This window comes from Festucalex cinctus, chromosome 6 (assembly GCF_051991245.1).
Source record: "Festucalex cinctus isolate MCC-2025b chromosome 6, RoL_Fcin_1.0, whole genome shotgun sequence".
Taxonomy (NCBI): domain Eukaryota; kingdom Metazoa; phylum Chordata; class Actinopteri; order Syngnathiformes; family Syngnathidae; genus Festucalex; species Festucalex cinctus.
Window position 1 is genome coordinate 2,467,963 of NC_135416.1, and position 18,677 is coordinate 2,486,639.

General features: G+C 40.0%; 4 protein-coding genes across 8 annotated transcripts; 2 read left to right on the forward strand and 2 right to left on the reverse strand.

Annotated features, from left to right (window-relative positions):
* Positions 1 to 98: 98 nt before the first annotated feature.
* Positions 99 to 1,979, reverse strand: wdr83os (WD repeat domain 83 opposite strand). The gene is made up of 4 exons (XM_077523469.1): positions 1,797 to 1,979; positions 1,509 to 1,614; positions 1,318 to 1,415; positions 99 to 348 (listed from the first exon to the last, which is right to left on the reverse strand). Exons 1-4 carry the CDS (start codon positions 1,844 to 1,846, stop codon positions 282 to 284), a joined length of 321 nt encoding a protein of 106 aa, XP_077379595.1. The 5' UTR covers positions 1,847 to 1,979; the 3' UTR covers positions 99 to 281.
* On the forward strand, positions 1,296 to 7,434 carry wdr83 (WD repeat domain containing 83). Of its 3 annotated transcripts, none has more exons than XM_077523466.1 (10): positions 1,296 to 1,461; positions 2,464 to 2,578; positions 2,665 to 2,785; positions 3,483 to 3,588; positions 3,667 to 3,715; positions 3,799 to 3,925; positions 5,173 to 5,240; positions 5,323 to 5,431; positions 5,504 to 5,618; positions 7,049 to 7,434. In XM_077523466.1, the coding sequence occupies exons 2-10, from the start codon at positions 2,476 to 2,478 to the stop codon at positions 7,211 to 7,213; spliced, it is 963 nt and encodes a 320-aa protein (XP_077379592.1). In that variant the 5' UTR covers positions 1,296 to 1,461; positions 2,464 to 2,475; the 3' UTR covers positions 7,214 to 7,434. The 3 variants fall into 3 exon arrangements, with proteins under 3 accessions (XP_077379592.1, XP_077379594.1, XP_077379591.1); XM_077523468.1 differs by lacking the exon at positions 1,296 to 1,461 and adding an exon at positions 2,070 to 2,301; XM_077523465.1 differs by lacking the exon at positions 1,296 to 1,461 and adding an exon at positions 2,071 to 2,337.
* Positions 7,435 to 8,898: 1,464 nt separating this feature from the next.
* Positions 8,899 to 11,272, reverse strand: LOC144020213 (transcription factor IIIA-like). The gene is made up of 2 exons (XM_077523464.1): positions 10,643 to 11,272; positions 8,899 to 9,669 (listed from the first exon to the last, which is right to left on the reverse strand). The coding sequence occupies exons 1-2, from the start codon at positions 11,114 to 11,116 to the stop codon at positions 9,106 to 9,108; spliced, it is 1,038 nt and encodes a 345-aa protein (XP_077379590.1). The 5' UTR covers positions 11,117 to 11,272; the 3' UTR covers positions 8,899 to 9,105.
* yju2b (YJU2 splicing factor homolog B) lies at positions 10,751 to 17,321 on the forward strand. 3 transcript variants are annotated; one of them, XM_077523462.1, is made up of 10 exons: positions 10,751 to 11,328; positions 12,403 to 12,443; positions 12,512 to 12,565; positions 12,645 to 12,727; positions 13,135 to 13,190; positions 13,263 to 13,323; positions 13,396 to 13,538; positions 14,642 to 14,814; positions 14,991 to 15,129; positions 16,664 to 17,321. In XM_077523462.1, the coding sequence occupies exons 2-10, from the start codon at positions 12,441 to 12,443 to the stop codon at positions 16,987 to 16,989; spliced, it is 1,038 nt and encodes a 345-aa protein (XP_077379588.1). In that variant the 5' UTR covers positions 10,751 to 11,328; positions 12,403 to 12,440; the 3' UTR covers positions 16,990 to 17,321. The 3 variants fall into 3 exon arrangements, with proteins under 3 accessions (XP_077379588.1, XP_077379587.1, XP_077379589.1); XM_077523461.1 differs by lacking the exon at positions 10,751 to 11,328 and adding an exon at positions 11,382 to 11,901; XM_077523463.1 differs by lacking the exon at positions 10,751 to 11,328 and adding an exon at positions 11,962 to 12,227.
* Positions 17,322 to 18,677: the final 1,356 nt, after the last annotated feature.

An 18,677-nucleotide genomic window follows, 5' to 3' on the forward strand; every position in this document is an offset into this window, starting at 1 on the left:
ACTATATATATAATTATATCTTACTCGTGGCTGTCTTGACCATTTTGAATGTCCTAATACTGAAAAAGTCAATACAAATAAAAGGTAATGTGATAATATTTACGTTTTGTTTTTTTTTGTATCCCAATTTTTTATTCATTTGCATCAAGTAGCAAAACATGAAAGAACAAAAGACAGGTTCAAAGGAGTTGGCGTCCCGCTGGGCTCCGTCGCGTTGATTTGCTGTTTTGCTTTTGAGTCTGTCCGGGATTTCCGACTTTTTGGCCACGCCTTCCTCTCTGTTACCACGGCGGCGACATGGGCTGAGGGTTCTGAAGGTACGACATGACCACAGCCGAAATGGACAACCTGGACAACAAAAAAACGTGATTTCGTCTCACCAACAATCGCGGGACATGCAGCATGTGACACATTGGCCAAAGAAGAAAATGCGCAATAAATTAAATCATACGCTTTATACTTCAATATATGCTACTTTAACAAATGACAACTACTTTAAAAAAACAAAAAAACTAAGAACATATCCTCGAAACATGTTTTTTTTTCTTGCAAAAAAATGCAACTATCTAGTATAATTGTGACTTTTTCCTTGAAAAGATGACTTAATTCTCAGATTTTTCAGATCATTTTTTTAATGAAAATATACTACTATTTATACATTTTATTTAGTTTTTTTGTTTTGTTTGTTTTTTACAGCTTTAAAAGGTTTTTTTTTTTTGGAGGGGGTACGTTTTTCTATTATGAAAATTGTACATTTTCCTCAAATGATAACCTTTTTCTTAAAAAAAAAAAAAAAAAGTTTTTCATGCATACTTTTTTTTTTTTTTTTCCCAATAAATTACTTGGGGCTGCAAAAAGGTGCAGCCTTTTATGTTTATAAAAAAAGACCTTATTCTAACAAATTAACTTTTTTCCTAAAATATATAAATATTTTTTGTTTTTTACTTATTGTTTCTAATCAGTTTTTTTTCCTCATAAAATTATAACTTGTAAGACTAGACTAAGTGCAATTTCTGGAGAAATTGCGTGGTAATGCTGAAAGCTGAATGCTAAGATTTGAAAGCACGTTGGGATGCTTATGAAGAAAATATAGAGATAAATTATGAAATGATGACCCCCCCTACTTACTGGACAATGCACTTTACCAACTGTGCCCCCGAGCAGTATTAAGCCTCGTAATAATTTGAAGAACATTTCACTTGGCATCCTCCTCCATCATGTAACTTTTTTTTGACTATGTCCTGGTGCAATTGAAAACTTAAATTATTTTTATTTTTTTAACCACCAATTAGCATGCACCTGGGAGTGTGCACTCACATGAAGCTGCTCATCATCTGTTTGGTGTCCTCGGAGCTTCTCGAGTTGGCAAAGCTGATGAAGGAGCAGTAGACGGCGATCCAGGCGCACCACTTCAGCTAGAAAGTAAAAACAAACAAACAAAAAAGGACATTTCATTGGCATGTAAGTATTGCTTAATGTCTGAATGTGTTTATGTGTGCGTGTTTCACCTTGAGCATGAGTCCACACATGCTGAAGATCATGCCCAGCAGGTTCATGTAGTCAGGGGTGGGATCCTCCAGTGTGGGATTGGTCTCCGTGGTGGGGGGTTTGTACCTGCGAAGTGTGTCATCATCATCATCATCATGCGTACGTAGACGTCATTTTGTGTTCCATTCGAGTTCCACACGAAGTCATCTGACGGCTAATAATCGCTTTAGAGACGAGCTCAGCCACAGTTAGCATTTCAGCTAGCTAAGCTGAAGGCGACAGTCAACAATAAACATCAGGAAACTCACCGTAGTATCTTGTTTTGTCTCCTGGGGTCCGCCATGCTGTTAGAGGACATTGTGCTTACAATAAAATGGCTATTTTGCTGAAAATTGTTTTAAGGAGTTTGACAGCGATCGAAATACAGCTCGTGCATGATTGAATGGACTTTTAAGTGGCAGGGATTTCCGATTTTCATGTGTTCTTCAAAGTGAAAGTATTATTTACTAACTGAGTCAACGTTTACATGAGAACACACGTTTTAAGTCTTATTTTGAAAAATAACCAATATCCCACGAATCACTGCGCGTTCCGGCGGAAATGACGTTGTTATATTGTCTCGTCAACCGCGGAAGTAGGAGTTTGGGGCAAACGTTCGTTTTGCGGATTTTTATCGTACTAATGTCTAAATTGCCGAAATCAAAGTTTATGGCCACGTTTCACGTACTTTTTACGTTACAAATCTTCAGCCGCAACTATTTCATTCAAGGAGATAATTAAGACACCATACATCCCTAAAGTCTCAGTTTTTGAGTCAGTACAAAATCGCTACTTTTTTTTTCTTCAAACGTAAGACGAATGCTGGTTTTATTGTGCCCTAACTCTAACAATGTGATCACTGATTTCAATTATTATTAATTTTTTACTGTTATTGCTAATTTGACCTTTTCTGGCTTTTGTTTATCCTTCCACCAGGTTGAATGCATCATGTCGTTTCCTCGCCCCAAACCGCAGACCCCTCAGCTTCCTCAACATCTTCTCCGAACCATCGACTGTCACCAAGGGGCCGTCAGAGCAGTGCGCTTCAATGGTGATAATCTATAATACTGCATTGATTCTCCTTGTTCAGCGCTACTCCAGCATCACGTAGTTATATTTCACTTATTTGTGCGTCAGTGGATGGCCAGTACCTGCTATCCTGCGGTGGTGACAAGTCTCTGAAGCTGTGGAGCGGCGGCCGAGGGACTTTGCTCAAGACCTACAGCGGCCACGGATACGAGGTGCTGGATGCTGATGGGTGAGCATCAAAAATGTGATGTCATCGTGCAAATAACCCGTAGGTAGTATTGTGACCCATTGTGGGCTTTTGTTATGGTTCTGACCAAGTCATTTCAAAATAAGATACTGCCTACGGGCTACAAAGTGTGAAACGTTAACACATGAATCTTTAGCCAGTGAACACGCTCATTAATATTAATTGTTAGCCAGTGAACATGTAAAAAATATACAATGTTGCTAATAAACTTACGTTAGCAACTGAACATGATAAACTTAAAAATATATATATACCGTCAGTCAGTGAAAGCACTAAAAGTGTTTAAGAATTAAGCTGCAAACCCACTAAAAACTATACATCTGCCAGATCACGTTATTAAATTTGAATCGTTGCAGGTTAATATTGCAAAAAAACTAAAACTGTAATCGCGAGCCAGTACGAGTTTTAAAAGTACGTTAGCCAGTGAACTTGCCGATAAATATTAATTGCTAGCCAAAAAAATACATATTTTAACCAGTGAACACTTAAAAAACATTAACAAGTGAAACGCGCTCATCAACATTAATGTCAAGAAAATAAACATAAAAAAATATATGTTAGCCAGTGAGCACGCTAATCAATGAACCCACTAAAAACTTTGTCGGCCAATGAACATGCTAATAATGTAAATAAAGTTTTTTGAATTTGAATAAGTGTGTCGTCTTGTTTGTGCGCGCAGGTCGTTCGACAACAGCAATATTTGCTCGTGCAGCTCTGACAAGACGGTGATCCTGTGGGACGTGGCCACGGGTCAGGTGGCTCGCAAACTTCGAGGACACGCCGCGGTCTGTGTGCGCAATCCCTTCCCTCGTCTTCTCTCTTGTCCTCCGTTAAACATTTGTTTTCGTCGTCTCTTCGCGCAGAAAGTCAACTGTGTGCAGTTCAACGAGGAGGCCACCGTCATCCTGTCAGGTAGAGGCCTGACAAAACCACAGCAAAATTGCTCCGGTGCGTTCGAGGACCGTTGGTTAATCGGAGCGTCCGGTCTTGTTCAGGCTCCTTGGACGGGACGGTGCGCTGCTGGGACACCAGGTCGCGCAAGAACGCGCCCATCCAAGTTATGGACGAGGCCCGAGACAGCGTCAGTAGCTTGAAGGTGTCCAAACACGAGCTGCTCACCGGGTTGGTACTTTCGCACCACTCACTTTATTCGGGACAATTATAATAATGCTTAGTTTTAATAATCGTCTATTGCACCCTGGTTTATTATCATTATTATCTTGTCAAGTGTGGAAAAAAAAAGTTAGCCACAGAAAAATAAAAGTAAAATGAGGTAAAACTAGGGGTGGGTATTGCCGCCAACCTCGCGATACGATACGTATCACGATACAGGGGTCACGATATGATACATATCACGATACAGGGGTCATAATATGATACATATCACGATACAGGGGCCACGATACGATACGTATCACGATACAGGGGTCACGATATGATACATATCACGATACAGGGGTCACGATACGATACGTATCACGATACAGGGGTCACGATATGATACGTATCACGATACAGGGGTCACAATATGATACATATCACGATACAGGGGTTACGATACGATACGTATCACAATACGGGTCACAATACGATACGAATCACGATACAGGGGTCACGATATGATACGTATCGCGATACATATGCTCGATATTTTAGATTAATTTACTTAATTTTATAATAACAGTCATATGTTTACCTAAAGGATATGTTTATTATGCTGGATGACAATTTTTTTCTTTGGTTAGCAGCTATTCCGGTTTACCACCTAGCGGCATGCCTGGTCGAAATGTGTAGAGCAAGGAGCATTTTTCACAGACACACCGGGAAAATTTATTAATAGGCATGAGCCGATATGAGCAAAAATATCAAAGTATGAAAATTACAGCTCTGAAATGTGCTTATTTGGAATATTTGGGGAAATAAAAACAGGTTGTTTTTTTTCCACATCACACATTCTATTTCGTTTTTAAACAAAATATAGGAAAATTGGTCCATTAAGACACGTGCCATGCTACGTTTATAAGTAAATAAATGTTGATATTTTTCATCTGCTTTCATTTTTCTTGAGCAAAACACAAGCGTCCAATCACTGGTGAGCTATTTTTGCATTAATTGAAGGCAATTAACTTCAAAGACGCTGCAGTTTTGTATTTTTTAGGTACAATGCAAGCTGCAAAGGCAAACGTTAACGGTCTATTTAAAGTTAACGAGCAATATCGATTCTGACGCCTGCGTATCGATACGTGGCCCGCAACGATATATTGCCGTATCGATTTTTTGAGCACACCCCTAGGTAAAACTTTTTTTTAAAATTGGATTTCCTGCGACTTTATTTTGTTGTTGTCGTCATTGTTGATGATTGCGTTTAGATCCGTGGACGGCCGAGTGAGACGTTACGACCTGAGGATGGGAGAGCTTCACGTCGACTTCCTCAACAGTCAGAACGTCTTTGTCGTCGTCTTATTGTTGTTGTTTCGTTGCCGCCTGTGTCATCGTGCGTGCATGTTTCGTTGCTCAAGGTCCCATCACGTGCGTGTGCTTCAGTCAGGATGGCCAGTGCACGCTCAGCTCCAGTCTGGATTCCACAGTGAGGCTACTGGACAAGAGTACGGGAGAAATGCTGGGAGAGTGAGTGGCGTCCGTCTTGGAAATAAGACTCGGTGAAGGGCGGCTATCTTGAGGTGCGTGTTTGTGCGCCAGGTACACGGGACACAAGATGAAGGGATATAAGCTGGAATGCTGTCTGTCCTGCAAAGACACTCACGTCCTGAGCTGCTCCGAGGACGGACACGTCTACTTCTGGGACCTGGTGGAGGTTAGCTAATAGAAACATTTGAGCTTGGAAAATGTGACACTGTGTGCTCTTAATTTATTTATTATTTATATTTATTTGTTATTATTATTTAAAGTATGTATAAGACAGTGAAGATGTTCTCATTCACTCCCAGCCATTTTCAGTGAAGCAACCCCCTTCACTCCCGGTTGTTGATTAGTCTTCTTTCATCGGGGAAAAAAAAAGTATATTTGTATCTGTTTCCGTTTTGCAGCAATTAGCAGTAGACTACAGCTAGCTTTCATCATTAATCACAAATCTGTTTAGAATTGAGGAAACAGCTTTCTTTCAACATGGCCCTGGTTGATCACTTATACTCTGCCGCCACCAGCTGGCCGTTTTTTTAATTACTACAATAAATACGTCCTTGGGACACTTAAAACATTTAAAATAGAACGTATTTATACGTTTTTGGGAAAAATTAGTTAACATAAAATTTACACTAGTGAAGATACCCCTTTAGTCAGTGAACACATTAACAAACATACTATTCACATTACCAAGTGAAGACTCGTTTGAAAGGGAACGTGTTAATTGACATGTTAGCAGTGAACAAGCTAAAAAAAAAAACATTGCTTTAAATAGTTTTTCCTCTGGTCTCTTGAGATCTCACTAATTTGTTGGAATTTAGAGGCTTCCGGGGTTGGCGTAAGACTTTGATTTTGTAACCATGGGGAAGGCAGGAAGGAAGTGTTTGGTCGGTGCTGGATTTCACTTTGATTTATCTTTCTTTTCTCTTTATTTTTTCTGACCTTTTCTCTGGTCTCCTGACCATTTAAACCTCACGACTCTGGCAAGATTCTGAAGTACCTGGTTAAGGCGAAGGGTAATGGGATATTTATAAGGTTTTAGGTGAATTAATGAGTATAAATTTATACGTATTTGCACGCACGCACGCATACACACAAAAAAAAAGAAAAGAAAAAAAAAGAGCAATGATGATAAGACGTTGAATCGGTAAGACTACCGAATGAACAATTCTGAGCTATTTAAAAAAAAAAAAAGGGACTGTGCTACAAAACATTTTAGCTAGTAGTGAGCATTCTTTTAAAAGAGTTAGCTAATAGCGAGTAAACACACACATTAGCTAAACAACACATACAGCTTTAGCCAGTGAACACACAAATGAAAATGAAGACGTTAATAAACATATTTTTATCCAGTGAACATGCTAATAAACTTTGCTAGCCAGTGAATATGCTAGTTAACGTTAACAATTACCCAGTGACTCTGCAAAGTTAAAATGCTAATTAAAACACCATGTTAGCGATAGTGCACGTTTACAAACATATTATGCTCGTCTAGTGCACGTTTATATCAGCATGCTATCCAGAGAACTTGTAACTTGTGGACTTTGATGCCTACATCTTGGTTTATTTTTATTTTTTTGTCTGTCTGTGTACTTGTATCAGGGTTGTTTGTCACTGAAGCTTCCCGTGGGCAAAGCGGTGGTCCAGTCTTTGTCCTTCCATCCTACGCAGCCGCGCCTCCTAACCGCCAGCGAGGGCCGCGTGCAAGTGTGGGCGGACGAGCCGGAAGATCCCGACGCAAACGACAACGGTGCCATGGAAACGTGATTTTGGACATTTGCATTTTATTTTATTTTTTGTAAAATAGGATCACTTCTAAAATGAACCAAGACGACAGATTAGCATGGATGCTAACTCATTTTCATCACAAAGAGTAAGAAAGACTCTTCTACTTGGTCTGGTTGGTTGGATGCTCATGGATCATGTGACATACGTTTAATCCAAAGTTTTATTTTATGTTTTTAAAGTACCTGCCTTCCAAACACTAACGACTTTTTTTTTTTTTTTTTTTAATGGATTTCCAAGGAAACCCACCACTACATAACTCCCGTCTCATCAATTTAAAAGTTTGATACACTGCTAATAATGTGCATTAGCCAGTGGACATGCTAACAGGTTTTTGTTAGCCAGTGACCACACTACGCTAAACATCCATTAAACAGCAAACGCAGTAATAAATGTATTGCGTTAGCAAATGAAAACATCAAACATAAGGTAAGCCTATGAACGTGCTACTAAGCACCCACTAGCCAGTGAACAAGCTACTAACCATTAGCTAGACAACATGCTAATAAACGTTAATCATTAGCCAGTTCATAAGCTAATACGTTAGTCAGTGACCAGGAAAGTGAATACGCAATACAAGCTTGTGAATGTACTTCTAAACACTGAATAGCCAGTGAATATATCCATAAACAATCATTAGCCAGAAAAAAATAGTATTAAACATGTTTGCCCAACAGGTTAATGTTAATCATTAGTAAACAGTAATATGTTGGACTAATGGGCTTTAGCGCACATGCCAGACACATTAATAGATTTAACCATAGCTAGCGAAAACGCTAAAAAAAAAATTAAATTAAAAAAAATTGTCAGTTGGTGAATACCACCTCTGCAAGGTAAAAATTAATATTTTTTTGGTACTTAATTCCTCCAAAGGTTCCTGTGTACTGTAAAGCTCCTGTAGTGGAAACGCACATAAATTTAAACAAAGGCATCAATCAGTTTAGCCACATTACTTTAATTGGTAAATATATTTGAGCATAAATAACTTTTTTTTCTTTTTTTTTTTTTTTTTTAACCAATCAACTCCAATAATTTTACTTATTCACCCCCAGTAATTTTCACTGAAACAACCCCCTTTGCTCCCGGCTGCTATAAAAACATGGTACCTACCAAAAGAAAGATTAGAGTCTCATCTTTCATCAAGAAAAAAAAAAAATATTTGTATCTGTTTCCGTTTTGCAGCAATTATCATTAGAATATAGCTAAGTTTCATCATTCTACACAAACCTGTTGAAAACACTGGGGAAAAGAGCTTGTTGCAACATGGCCCTGGCTGATCTCTTATACTCTGCTGCCACCTGCTGGTCATTTTTTGTAACAACTACCATACCATTGCTTCTTCAGAAGCAAGCTGTATGAAAGCCTTCTGTATGCTCAAGCATAACAAAACAACAAAAATAGCATATAAATGCCTTTTGGGGAGTGCAGGACAAAGTATTAAATGTATTTATACTTTCTTGGGGTTGACTGAGTTAATACAATTCATACTCGGTACAAACCATCCATAAGAAGCTTGTGAAAATCTGACATGAAATCTTTGGCATTTTAATGGATTTCTTAACTCATTCACTCCCAAAGACGTATTTATACGTTTTTTAGGTTTTTGTTTGCTAGAGTTTTTGTATGATGGCTTTGATGCAGTTTCTGACCTGAAGTGGTCACTTAAAGTGATAGTAGTTATTACAAAAAAAAAAAAAAAAAGTGTGCTTCATCTGTTTCTTTCATTTTTATTTTTTTTCTAACAACTACCATCACTTTAAGCTTCCACTTCAGGTCAGAAACTGCATCAAAGCCTTCATACAAAAACTCTAGCAAACAAAAACCTAAAAAAACGTATAAATACGTCTTTGGGAGTGAATGAGTTAACAGTTCTTCTACAATGTGAGCGGTGACGCCAGTGCCTCCGACAGTTCCTGAGGGCTTCCGCCCAGCAGGGCTGCGTCCTGCAGGAGATGGACCAGCTCCACCGGCTCAGGCGTTCTCCCGGACTCGGACGCCTTCCCCTTTCCCGCCTTGTCGCTGCATCCGCTCAAGCGCGACGCCAGCGACCTCTTGGGCCGCGTCATCTTCTTCCGCTGCGGGTCATGCGCGACGCCGTGCCGCCGCAGGCTCTGCTTCATGGCAAAGGTCCGGCCGCAACCCGGGTGCTCGCAGGCGAAGGCTCGCAGCTCGTCGTGGAACGACCGCAGGTGGCTCTGCAGGTTGAAGGTGGTGGTGAAGGAGCGCTCGCACTGGTCGCGCGGGCACCGGTACACCAGCCGCGTGTCGGTGTGCACGCGGCGGTGCTGCTGCAGGAACCAGGCGTCCCGGAAAGCTTTGCCGCACTCCGGACACAACACTTTGGTGAGGTGCTGATCTTTGCGGTGCCTCACGTACTCTGTCCAGGTGGAGCCTGTGAAGGCGCAGCCCGGGTGGGTGCAGGGGTAGCCTTGGTGCACCTTAGGACAAAAGAATTTACGTTCTGGACTTAACTACAAGTATAAACAACATGTGTGCGTTAAGAATAAAAAATAAATAGATAGTAGTTTGCAGCGATCTGGTGGGTACAAAAAGTATCACAGATTCATTTTCACCTACTAAAGTCTGAAACGTAGACCAAGCGAAAAACGGGGGTTCACTGATAGGAGTGTGACGACATTGATATAGCGATAAATCGTGATGCTTTGTCTCCCGATAGATTAATTGATACACCGATGCAAGTATCACGATATTTGTAGTTAATATACAGCCAACTATAACGGCTCCATTGTACGTTACTTATTGAGCAATTACTTTGCGGGCCGCTAGGGGGAGCGACTCATAAGAGTGGCGGGGAAATTTACGGCAGTCTTCAGGCGAAGAAGACTCATGAACTTTTACTTGTCAGACATTTTATCTGTCCAGCAACTGACTCAGTTTTGCATACGTTTCTATGAAAAATGTTAATTATATCTTCAATTTTTAACATTTTAAAACCTATTTTACGTTTTGACCTTTTAAAGCACACAATTTCTGAGGAATATTAATATTGATTTAATTGGATTTAATATTTAAGTAATTTACAATGTTACACAAAAAAATTGTCAGTTTATAAAATACAATTGACAATTTTTTTGTGTAACATTTGTATTTGTTTAAAAAAAAAAAAACACTAATATACTCGCTGTGAATAAGCCACCAGTTTTAATGTGTTTCAGTTATGGTAGAAGAAGAAACTATTTTCTCATTGAAAAACCATCAGTTTATGTCTTGAGTAGTTTTATCGTAGATTATCGTGGATTTACCTGACCAAATTATCGATCACGGTACCGTCATATCGTGTGATAATAGTTATCGTTAGCCTTGTATCGCCTACGCGCATCGTATCGTGAGGTACCCAGACACCTCGCGAATCCCACCCCGAGTTTACCGTACACTAACTCGAGCACTGACCTTCAGGTGTCGCTTGAGGCGGCTCGGGAAGTGAAAGCGCATGCCGCAGCCGTCGTGCGTGCACTCGTAGGCAGGCAAGTGCGTGTGGCGCTCGCTCATGTGCGCCTTGAGCTGCTGGTGCTTCTTGAACGCGGCGTCGCATCCGTCCGCCGTGCAAGCGTAGCGCTTGCTATCCGGCGGAGCGGCGTGCACGCGGCTGACGTGCCGCGCGAGGTTGGAGTTGGTGCTGAAGGCTTTCGCGCAACCCTCCGCCGAGCACGGGAAGGGGCGCAGGCCGCTGTGGGTGAGCTGGTGGCGGGCCAGGTGGTACGGGCTGAAGAAGGACTTGGCGCAGCCGTCTTGCGGACACGTGTGCGGCTTGACGCCCGTGTGCGAGCAAAGATGGGCGTCCAGCTTCCACTGCTTGTTGTAGGCCGCCGTGCACGGCGCGAAAGAGCAGATGTAGCGCTTGTGCGACCGCGGTTCTACCTCCATCGTTTCTGCCTACGATCCACTCGAATCCGTCGCTGTTATAGCAACAATGAGAGCTACTTTTGCGGCTGTCATACGTTGTCACACGTTGCCATGATAGTACCCTTCCCACAATCCTCTGTTCTGCGTGTGACGCACTTCCGACAAACGTCATCCACCAGAGATGATTTGTGAAGAAGATATGCATTTCGTAGACGTACCGTATACATTCTAATGTAAGTTTGTTACTCTATTTCTAAAATTAAAATTAATATCTGGTATTTAAAAAAAATACTAAAACGTCACTGACTTATTTCTTAAGAATACATGTACTGTTTTGGCGACGCTCGGAGTTGCGACCATACACATCAATTTACGGCGTGGGCAAACTTGTTATTACTAAAATTAAAACTGAAACATTGTCTGTAATTAGTTTTATTATATCACCAGTAGCCTACAGTACGTTATCTCACATCACATAGTCCTACCAGATTTAAATCTATGGCTTGAGAAGAGCAAGAATTTCACCGTTTTAGGATCCTCACATTTGCGACAATACCTAATTTACGGCAGCTACAAGCCCTCTCGAAACGGTCGTATTTGTAAAACTTTAGCATTTACTTTAGTGAAGTTGAACGCATTCGTATTATGAAAAGTCTCACAAAAGCTGCCTCGGGGTTTTATTGAGGCACTTTTCGTGACGTTTAGAGGACGTCGTGTTCTCAAGCTAGCTAAAGCCAGTTCCAGTTCCACAAAACATCTCTGGTGGCCTCTGGTCGTCGCCCGCTTGTGTGTTTACATTCAAATTTGTAAGTATTTCAGCTTACTATTTAAGCTGACACCTGATAGTTGCGCATTTAAAAGCTGTACAAGTTGGTGTTTGCTCGGAAATAACATTGTATTTGGTCGCAATCACATAGAGACGCGAGTTAGCATGTTAGCTCACTTTGCTCGCCGTTTTGACGTTACATGCCAGGCAAAACGTTCAATTTGTGTTGCATTGTGTTAATAACACTATTGTTTCGCTCATACATTACACATTTAGTCAAAAATACGTAACTAATGCCGTCGTTATGTTATTCCATGTTGACCTTTGAGTTACTATGCTGCCAAAAAGAGGAAAATGTACAAATAGGTAATCTCTATATTCAATTGAATAGTCACCCAGTACTGTATTTGTATAATACGACGTGTGCTCCATAATATCTGTTAAGAAATACTTTTAAGTTTGTTGTCACTGCACCCCAGAGCACCTTTCGAGGCACCTTTGACTCCTCTATCATTCACATGTATTATTTTTTTTCCCCCAGACTGACTCTGTGAGCTGTGCAGAGGTCTCGTCGCCAAGATGGTGAGATGGGCATACATTCAAGCATTGTTGTTTTCCAACACAACAAACCCTCTTGTGTTGTCTTGCAGGGAGAACGAAAAGGAACAAATAAGTACTACCCACCGGACTTCGATCCGGCTAAGGTGTGTGAGATGGTGATGGTTTTTTTCCTCACCAATGTGTTTTTTGTATTTTTTGGTTATTTGTTTGTTTCTCCTCTAGCATGGCTCTCTCAACGGCTACCACAAAACGCACGCCCTGCGGGAGCGTGCCAGGAAGCTGTCCCAGGGCATCCTCATCATCAGGTTTGTACACAACCAATGGTAATTTTTGTACTAAGAAATGATGATCATAAGGTAACATTATAACTGCCAAAATAATTTTTTGTTTGTTTTTGTTTTTAAATCATTATTTTTTTCTCCCCTGTTGAAAAGGTGTCAGCTTATTTTGGGATGTTACTTTTTTTCAACAAAATATACAACTTCATCCATTAAATAATGTAACTCTTTTCTAGAGAAAAAAGGTATTTGTTATAGTAAAATTGCATTGTTTTTCTTGGGGGGGAAAAAATGCATGTTTATTCTCCTAAAATTACAACTTTATTCCGAAATAAATGACAATTAAATTTATTGTCATAAAAAAAACACACACCAAAATGTCACTTTCAACATTCTTATAATACAAATTAATATTATTGAAAAAATGTGCGCAGGTTTGAAATGCCGTACAACATTTGGTGTGACGGCTGCAAGAACCACATCGGCATGGGTATGCATTTACTATGTTATTGTTATTATTATTTTCTATCTGCGCTCGCTCAGTCCTCTGGTTGTTGCTCAGGTGTCCGGTACAATGCGGAGAAGAAGAAAGTGGGCAACTACTTCACCACGCCCATCTACAGGTGAGAACAACAAACGAGGGCCGCGGTGTGGGGCGTAACTGGAATGGAGATTCAAATCCGTCCTCCCGGCAGGTTCCGTATGAAGTGCCACTTGTGCATCAACTACATCGAGATGCAGACGGACCCGGCCGCTTGCGACTACGTCATCGTCAGTGGCGCCAGCAGGAAGGAGGAGCGATGGGACATGGCCGAAAACGAGCAGATTCTCACCACCGGTACTTGGGTGGCACTTTTTTTTTTTTTTTTTTTTTTAAACAATGGTTTAACATGCTTGTTGAGAGCATGTGAAGGAAACACAGGTGGGAGGAGGAGAGGAAGGAAGGTCGGCAGAAAAATGGGAAGGAGGGTGCAAGAAAGGAAACCCATCCATCCTTCCTTCCTTCCTTCCTTCCAATAGAAAAGCACCTTCGGATGATGTTGCTCCCGTGGTGTTTTTGAAATATTGTGCATAAGTAATACACATTTCTTTTAAAAACTAAAAATAATACTAAAACTAAGCATTTATTAAATAACTAACACTTAATAACTAACGAATAAACTTAACAACCATCCTGAAAACTAAACTCATTCACTCCCATCCATTTTCATGTTCTATTGCTATAAAAACATGGAACCTACCAAAATAAAGCTTAAAGTCTCTTCTTTCATCAGAAAAAAAGGATATTTGTATCTGTTTTTACATTTTGCAGCAATTAGCATTAGAATTAGCCAAGTTTCATCATTATTCACAAACCAGTTGAAAATACTGGGTAAAAGAGCTTGTTGCAACATGGCCCTGGCTGATCTCTTATACTTTGCTGCCACCTGCTGGCCATTATTTTATTTTTTTTGGTATAACTACCATTGCTTTAAGCGACCTCTTCAGGTCAGAAACTGCATCAAAGCCTTCATAATGCTCTAGCATACAAAAACCTAAAAAAACGTATGAATACGTTTTTGGGAGTCAATGAGTTAAAACTAACTAAATTTAACAAACAAAACTCAAAATGAAATATAAAAAAACTAAAATTAAAAAAAAATCCAAATCTATAATAACCCTGGTTGACAGCAGGCAAGGATCAACGGAAATTAGGATAGACGGAAGGAAGGAAGGAAGGAAGGAAGGACTAAGACGGAAACATGGACAGCTAGAAGAAGAGAATAGGAAGGACAGAAATAGGTTGAGATACAGTTATGAAAAGAAAAGAAGGAAGCAGTACAGGTGCGGCGGAAGGGAGGATGTCAGAAAGGTGCGAATGGAGAAGGCAAAGAAGGAAAGACAAAGCGAAGTAGTGAACGTGAATGTTGCCGGCGTGTGCCCCCCCAAAACCCCCACCAGAGCGCAAAGAGAAGGAGAAGCTGGAGACGGACGCCATGTTCAAGCTGGACCACGGCGGGAAGGACAAGGAGAAGCTGACCAAGGCTCTGCCTTCACTCCTGGAGCTGCAGGACCACCAGGCCGGATGGAAGGACGACTTCCAGCTCAACAGCGCCCTGCGCAGGAAGTTCAGGGTAAGACCGCAGTATTTGTGTGTTGGATGTTTTTTTTTGCTTGTTTTTTTTTTTCCCCTCCCAATTCAATGAATGGAAAGTGCACGGGTGACCGCGTCTCTCCTTGCCCACATTCAAGGGCATTACAGTACTGTAATGGAGGATATGGGGAAAGTTGTATTTTTTTTACGCCGCAGATGGAGAAGAAGGTGATGGTGGAGAAGGAGGAGAAGGACGACGCCGTGAGGGCGAGGACCAACCTGAGCATACCGCTGCTGCCCGAGCGCGAGCAGGACAAGAAGCTGGCGGCGCTGCTCAGCTTGCAGACGGCGGACTGTGAGTTTACCAAAACACACAATTGGCGTTTTTTTTGTTTTTTTTGTTTTTTAGGCTTTCGTCGTGGCCATTTTACGACGTCAAGCTCCAAAATGGATACTCCAAATTGTCATCAGGTTGAAACCTTTATAAAGTAGACAGATGGCCGGTGCGAGTTTGACAAATATGATTTTGGTTGTTGTGTCTGGGCGGAGTGCAGTCTAAGGACCGAGCTATCTTGCAAACAGCAAAAATACTTGAGTAACCGACGAAATATATCAAATATAATATGTCACAAATATTGCTGCAATAGACCAGGCTGTGGCCTGACTACTAAAATGTGAAGGTCTTCCCCTTGCTACCAACTTTAAAGGGATACTTTACTTATTTAACCATTTATGGCAGTCAAACATGAATATTTTGCCTATAATAAATTTGATATTTTCATTATTTTTCACGTACAATTAGTACCTTTCAAAACACATTTTGCAACTTGCTTTCGACTGAAAGTGACATCACAAAGGCCTCAGGTAACCAATCACAGCTTACCTGTTTTCTCGGTTTGGTCATGTGACATTCACAAGCTGAGCTGTGATTGGTTACCCGAGACCTTGTGATGTCATTTTCAGTCGACAGCAAGTTGCAAAATGTGTTTTTAAAGGTACTAATTGTACATGAAAAATAATGAAAATATCAAATTTATTATAGGCAAAATATTAATGTTTGACTGCCAAAAATGTCTAAATAACTAAAGTATCCCTTTAAGTCTGTATAGCAGCAAATATTAACAGCAAATATATGTATAGGAGCAAATATAATAATAATACATTTATTTTGTATAGCACTTTTCAAAATACTCAGACGCTTAACAGGTAGTCCAAAAAAAATTGCTTCATAATTCCTGAAAATTTTCTCTTCTTCTAATTTATACTTCCTAATTGTAAAACGGTCACAAGAAGTATCGGCTGCTGTCGCGACTGATTCCTTCAAATAATTTAATCCCTCATGATAATATTATCTCGTAATCCGTCTTTTTTTCCCCTCTTTTTTTTTTTTTTTTGTTCTCGTAAAATTATCACTTTACCTAAATAATATGTGACTTTATTCACAACTAAAATGCTATTTAATTCTCGTTGGATTATACTTTTTCCCCTCAAAAATTACATCTAAAAAATTTGTTCCTTAACATAACAACCTTTTTTTTCCTTGATAAATTCAATTTTGTTATATTCCGATTTTTTTCCTCAAAATATCTGAGTGATTTTTTTTTTTCCAGTAATTTCCTGTAACTTTCTCATATTCAGATTTTTTTTTTTATGCAAAACTGTGTCAAGATTCTCCTTAGTTTTCAGTTATTCTTAGTTGTAATATTCAAACTTTTTGTGTGCATTTCTTTATTTAAAAGCACCGGGGAGCCTTGAATGGAATAATTGGATTCCTGTTCATTTCAATGGGAATGACAAATGATGCTTGACTGGACTTCAAAGTTGATGCATTTTCCCCCCCCACAAAATACATAATTGAGCCGAACCCTCACCTGTGTGGCCCCACCTAGCGTACGAGGACAAACAACGCAGCAAACGTCAGGAGATCTCCTCTCGCTCGTGGTTCAGCTCCACTCCAGGCGGCACCGCCGCCACCACCACCAGCACCAGCACCACCTGCGGGGGTCTGCTGCACAAACTGGGCCTGCAGGGCAAAGAGGCGGCCGTGGCCAAAGCTCTGGGTCCCTCACGGACCCCCCTGATCCGCAGGAAGTCGGACCCCCAGGACTCGGCGCCAGCGACGGCGTCGCGGGAAGTCGGAAGTACCGAGCAGGACACGAGTTCCAGCTCCTTGGTGCCCAACTACAGCGACTCGGACTCGGACCACGGCCACTGACGGGCAAGTGAATGAACCATGTTGACTTAATGAATGGCGCCTTCCCGGCAGGCTGCGGGGATTCCCCGGCCTGCCGTTATGTTGCGTCTGGCCGCCGGTGACACTTCAGCACAAACAGGACGTCCTGATAACTTATGCTCACATTGATTTTTTTTTATTTTTTTTTTTTTTTCGTTTTTTTTTTTTATAACTCCACAAAGTGGTCAGCTGTTTGCAATTTTAAAAATCATCCTACAGGAAGTGACAGAACAAATGAATGACTGATGTTTTGGATGTAGTGTACCTAATAGAGTGTCCACCAGGACACCGTGTCAAATAAATGGCAAAGATGACATCTCTCGGTGTCTTTAGTTCAAAATGGGTTCATTAAAATAGATGTTTCATTTTTCACAATTTATTTGATTTATTATGAGTAGTAATACTGCTTAAAAATGATGCATTTTAACATACAGTGAACCATCTATTCCTGGTGAACTGAGGCCAAGCCCGGCCACAAATTCTCACTTAATTGGCACGCTTATAATGTTATGGGGAAAAGAATAAAATCTAAAAAAAGGTGAGATGGGAATTGAGGTTAATTTTTTTATGTGATGTGTATATATATATATATATATATATATATATATATATATAATTAAATAAATAATTTGTTTATTATTACATTAATTCTCAACAATAAATTGTAAAACCCGAGCATGAATTATTTTATTATTAAAATTAGCAGTTTTATTTGTTGCATTAGTTTTATCTCCTTTATCTCCTTTCCCAAAATTGGTTGATTTAAATAATTCTGTTTTTTTTTTAATTATCATTTAAGTTGTACCTTACAACCTAATTTAAAAATACATCTGTAATATACAATATTAGTAAACTAAATAACATGTATTTAAGGATAGATGGAATTTACACATGAAAATTCCCCCCCCAAAAAATTAAACAATATTAAAAGAACAAAGCCAGCAGAGTGCGTTTTCACTGCAACATAAATATTGACGACAACTGAGCTCTATATATAAAAAAAAAAAAGTTGACTGATTTTATTTATTTATTTATTTTTTCTGATGTCGTATTTTAGCAAAATACCCAACTTGTACAAAGGTAAAGTCACAATTGTGTAATTGCGTTCTGGGCACTCTGCCGTTGAGTCACGTTGCGTGTTCATTATTTGGATTTCCCAAAAATACATTTGTCCAAAGCGTTATTGACTCTCAGACACGAAGCATACAAATATTCCTCCCTCTTATCAAGTTGCTGGCTCTTCAATTAACACCTCGCCCCAAATAACTTACTAAAATTTTATTTACCCTCAGGATAAAAAAAAAAAAAAAAAGTTATCTTCTACAGACACATACAAATAAAGGTCTCTCAAATTCTTCCCCTCTCATATAAACAAATAAATGCCTTCCCCCCGATAAAAGCTCCAATATAGTGAAATATTGATTAGTACCTTCCGTTCTTACCTCTCTGGTAGAAAGTAGTAACTTTACTCTAGCATACAATAAAAGCTTCCTCTCTCAAATAAATACATTTCCCAGCCCAATTAATGCCTCCATTTTCCCCACATAGAATAAAAAGGCCTCCACTCAAATAATAATAGTAAATGACGGCCTCGCTTCTCTTTTTGGAACGAGTGTCGTCAAAAATCAACAAACGAAAAAGAGACTGAAAAAATTCCCCAAACAGTATCA

Coding starts and splice junctions, on each gene's coding strand:
- wdr83os (XM_077523469.1), bottom strand. CDS start 1,846: ATGTCCTCTAACAGCATGGCGGACCCCAGGAGACAAAACAAGATACTA. Junction 1,416..1,508: donor TGTGTGGACTCATGCTCAAG/GTGAAACACGCA, acceptor TTTACTTTCTAG/CTGAAGTGGTGCGCCTGGAT. Junction 349..1,317: donor CAGATGATGAGCAGCTTCAT/GTGAGTGCACAC, acceptor TTTGTTGTCCAG/GTTGTCCATTTCGGCTGTGG.
- LOC144020213 (XM_077523464.1), bottom strand. CDS start 11,116: ATGGAGGTAGAACCGCGGTCGCACAAGCGCTACATCTGCTCTTTCGCG. Junction 9,670..10,642: donor GCCTCAAGCGACACCTGAAG/GTCAGTGCTCGA, acceptor TTTTGTCCTAAG/GTGCACCAAGGCTACCCCTG.
- yju2b (XM_077523462.1), top strand. Junction 12,566..12,644: donor CGGACTTCGATCCGGCTAAG/GTGTGTGAGATG, acceptor TTTCTCCTCTAG/CATGGCTCTCTCAACGGCTA. Junction 13,191..13,262: donor CAAGAACCACATCGGCATGG/GTATGCATTTAC, acceptor GTTGTTGCTCAG/GTGTCCGGTACAATGCGGAG.
- wdr83 (XM_077523466.1), top strand. CDS start 2,476: ATGTCGTTTCCTCGCCCCAAACCGCAGACCCCTCAGCTTCCTCAACAT. Junction 3,589..3,666: donor AACTTCGAGGACACGCCGCG/GTCTGTGTGCGC, acceptor CTCTTCGCGCAG/AAAGTCAACTGTGTGCAGTT. Junction 5,619..7,048: donor ACTTCTGGGACCTGGTGGAG/GTTAGCTAATAG, acceptor TACTTGTATCAG/GGTTGTTTGTCACTGAAGCT.